This window comes from Rutidosis leptorrhynchoides, chromosome 10 (genome assembly GCF_046630445.1).
Source record: "Rutidosis leptorrhynchoides isolate AG116_Rl617_1_P2 chromosome 10, CSIRO_AGI_Rlap_v1, whole genome shotgun sequence".
In the NCBI taxonomy this organism is placed as follows: Eukaryota; Viridiplantae; Streptophyta; class Magnoliopsida; order Asterales; family Asteraceae; genus Rutidosis; species Rutidosis leptorrhynchoides.
The window spans coordinates 11,515,262-11,518,733 of record NC_092342.1 but is presented as its reverse complement, the minus strand read 5'-3'; the positions used below and the strand labels follow the sequence as shown (position 1 = coordinate 11,518,733).

Here is a 3,472-nt window from a genome sequence, read left to right as displayed (position 1 = left end):
TCCATTCATGTTTATGTTTTTGTAAGAATGTGACAATACAAACAAAATATTGATATATTATTCAAGATTTGACATAACAGTTGACCACCAAAGGTACTCTTTAGCATCATGTTTTACTGTTTTTCATATTAAGTGTAGAACTGTATATGGCTTAGCCTGCCACGTGCCACAAAATCATGGTTGCAATAATACTTAAAATTATGGGTAAACATGTCAAATTTTAGCTTGAGCTCGACTCGTGTAATTTCAACAAGTTCGAGATCAGCTCGTTTCGAGCTCAGTATCTTAAGTTCGTGCTCCCTACTCCCTAGTTTGTTCTGGTTTCCAGGGTAAGGCCTTTATCTGTTTGATAGTAGTATTTAATTTATGTGTGTGTGTTTACAACTTGATCATTAACCATTCTAAACAAGATTATTACTAATCAAGATAAAACGATATCTTAAGTGTTAAAAGAGATCTTTATTTATTGTTAAAATTTAGATTTAGGAATCACTGCAATATCATGGGATCTTATGCACAAAGAAAGAGCATTGTTGCACTTGTTTGTAGTTTTTGAAGCTGCTTCTAGTTTGTTATGAAAATTTTGTAACAAGTGTTTTATATTAGATCAATGATCATTATACAATAGTTACTATCTTCTTGTGCACCATTCATTATTTGTCTCAGGCATGTTATTGAATGTATACAAATAGTCATGCTACATCTGACTTTGGACCATTCAATTAAACGTCGTTACAATGTTAATTAAGAACCTTTCAAAAAGCCACTTCGGTCATTTGTATGGCAACATGATCAACAAACGTGACTGCCAAGTCATTAACTGCTTTAGGCTTAAAGACATGAGGCTAAATGGTATTTTAATAACAAACTCTTTTGTCAAGTAGAACAATGCAACCAACTCGTTTTTCTCTGTTCTGTACAAAAAAATAAAAAATAGCAAAATGGTTCTGTTACTATATAACAGCGTTGAATAGCAACTTTGATTAGCCTGTTTGCAACGAGTATGCAACTCTGATTAGCCTGTGCAAGTGGATAACTAACGTTAATCAGTGCAAGTTAAGGATGGTGCTTGGCTTGTTATAGTGTGTTGATTGTTGAGTATATATGTGCTTTCTTCGCGTGTATGTGTGTAGTGCAACAGTGGATCAAGTATGTGTAATGAGGATCATTATCATTTGCAAAAATGTTATCTTGTGCAAATCATAAATCAGATAGTTAAGCCATTCCACTAAACAAAAAAACAGAAAAGACTAGGAAGTTATAGCTTCAATTTTTCTATATCATACATGCTAGCCACATAATAAAATGGTTGAACAAATAAAATCAACACACTTGCATGATGAGCATATGAGATGGGCTACATATGAGATTAAATAAAATTGGGAAAAAATGAAAACTTTAGCTATCCTGACATGAAAATAAATTTGTACAACGATGCCATGTACTAATAATAGAATTACTCATCTTTCTTATGTGCCGATGAAGTTTGTTGTGTTTCGTTTGGTACCAAATGTTCGACACTAGCCTCGGCTTCTGACACAAACTTGGGATCTGGTTCGTGTTTCTCTGAAGGCTCTCTCATCGCAAGATATATGTAGAATGCAATTACAATGTTGACAGATACTACAGCAACACCCCCGCTTATGAGTGTCACTGAATGCGGAGACAAGTCAGCAGAACCTGTTAAAGAATCACAACACATGATTACACAGTCAATAATATTATTGACAAATCATTAAAATGAGCGAAATCTTATAACTGATAAATATAAATTGGTCATGCACCATTTCTTTATTAGTTTATTTGATATGTTCCCCGTATAAGGAGTCTACAATTGATTTTCCCAAAGAAGCTTACCAGGAAATAAATTGTTGTTGAAGGCATACAATATTGCAATAGGTACCATCCACATCAACATGGATGTTATAAAGAACTTCTCTATTACTTTTGCCATTGTTGGCTCTAAACTGCAACAACCCCAAAAATCATAAGGTCAAATTATTTGAACGGAACCTAAAACACACACACCTATAACTTGTGTTCATTGATTAGTTTCTCAAACTAGATGTAACTAACCTTTTTCGTAATAACATAAAGTACAGAAGCCATGAGATGCAATGTACTAGTAATTATTAAATCCATGATAATCCCACTTTCAGTACAAAATTAACATGAAATACGCGGCGAAATAAAGTACACTCTCATGTCCATGTAGCAAGATATAACATTTTTTTTTATTATGTGTTCATCCAAACTTTTTTTTTTCTAGAACGCCAACTCACACACCCTATATAATTTACACCAATAATGTCCTAAGCAGGAATCGAACCCATGACCTAAAGGTCAGAGGGGCTCTCCGATACCGCTAGGCCAAAAGCCCTTTGGTATGTGTTCATCCAAACTAGCTACATCTTCTATTCATTATTCCCCTAACGCATAACATATAACATATTCTATCCTGAATTAAAAGCAGCCATACACATAGCATAAGATAGACACTATTGCGTTAACAAAACTCACTCGCACCTACATAGCTACGCTCAGAAATCGATACAATCACTGCTATGGACTGAACACTCATGCCTCCAGGATAAGTACCTCATTTTCGGGCAGGAACAGAAATTGCATACTCATTATCAAACATCTAATAGTAATGGGATCCATTGTAGCTTCACATTACTGTAATGTTGGATCAATCGTTATGATGATTATCTTAAACTTAAGGGACTAATACATGGAAATTTGCTCATTCATACTCATTCCATTATCCAGAATTACATAATCATTTGTAGGATAATATTGATAATAATTAACCATACATGATAATATTCGGTGCCCTAAAAATACATATATATATTTCAAATTCTATTTTATGCAACGTGAGTCGAATTAAGTTGTGTGATGCACATGAATTATAAATATAATTACGAAATAAAATAAAAAAATATAAATCTCATAATGCGGTACCTTAAAAAAATTCTAATTCGATGATGAAAATGAAACGTGCTTAGAGTTGTAATAAGTTGAAATTGAAATTATGAGGATGATGAAACGGAGTGAAATATTTAGGTATAAATTCGTCTGAAATCCGATTGAAAATATCTGCGCTGTGTATAATCAGTTTTTGTTAAACTCGTTGAGATTGAAGAAGAAGGAGGGTGAAGGCAGTGACCGAAAAATTGCTCATTTAGTACATTTAGTACAGTTTTTCACTTTTAGTCTGTTTCATGTGTGCGTTTTATTTTCTGCATTTTTCATCCTTAAAAGCATTTTAAAGTTCCAAATTCATTTTTCACTTTAACGAAGGTTAACTGAGTCCGTTAAAAGTATTCACATGAACTATCCACGTAATCTTTAACTAATTAAACTACAAAAATCAATTCATTTTCTAATTTAAATAATTGGAAAATTTTAGATTCAACATACCGGCAAATTTTAACCCGGGTCAACTTTTGAGCCTCGATCAAGGCTG

At 33.2% G+C, this 3,472-nt stretch overlaps 1 protein-coding gene across 1 annotated transcript; it reads right to left on the bottom strand.

Annotated features, from left to right (window-relative positions):
* Positions 1–1,349: 1,349 nt before the first annotated feature.
* Positions 1,350–3,120, bottom strand: LOC139873649 (uncharacterized). The gene is made up of 3 exons (XM_071861588.1): positions 2,968–3,120; positions 1,858–1,967; positions 1,350–1,680 (listed from the first exon to the last, which is right to left on the bottom strand). The coding sequence occupies exons 2-3, from the start codon at positions 1,952–1,954 to the stop codon at positions 1,457–1,459; spliced, it is 321 nt and encodes a 106-aa protein (XP_071717689.1). The 5' UTR covers positions 1,955–1,967; positions 2,968–3,120; the 3' UTR covers positions 1,350–1,456.
* Positions 3,121–3,472: the final 352 nt, after the last annotated feature.

What these genes read in the sequence shown, in the direction of transcription:
- LOC139873649 (XM_071861588.1), bottom strand. Translation starts at nt 1,954, where the DNA reads ATGGCAAAAGTAATAGAGAAGTTCTTTATAACATCCATGTTGATGTGG. An exon ending in CAACAACAATTTATTTCCTG is followed by an intron (nt 1,681 to 1,857) that starts GTAAGCTTCTTT and finishes ATTCTTTAACAG; the next exon opens with GTTCTGCTGACTTGTCTCCG.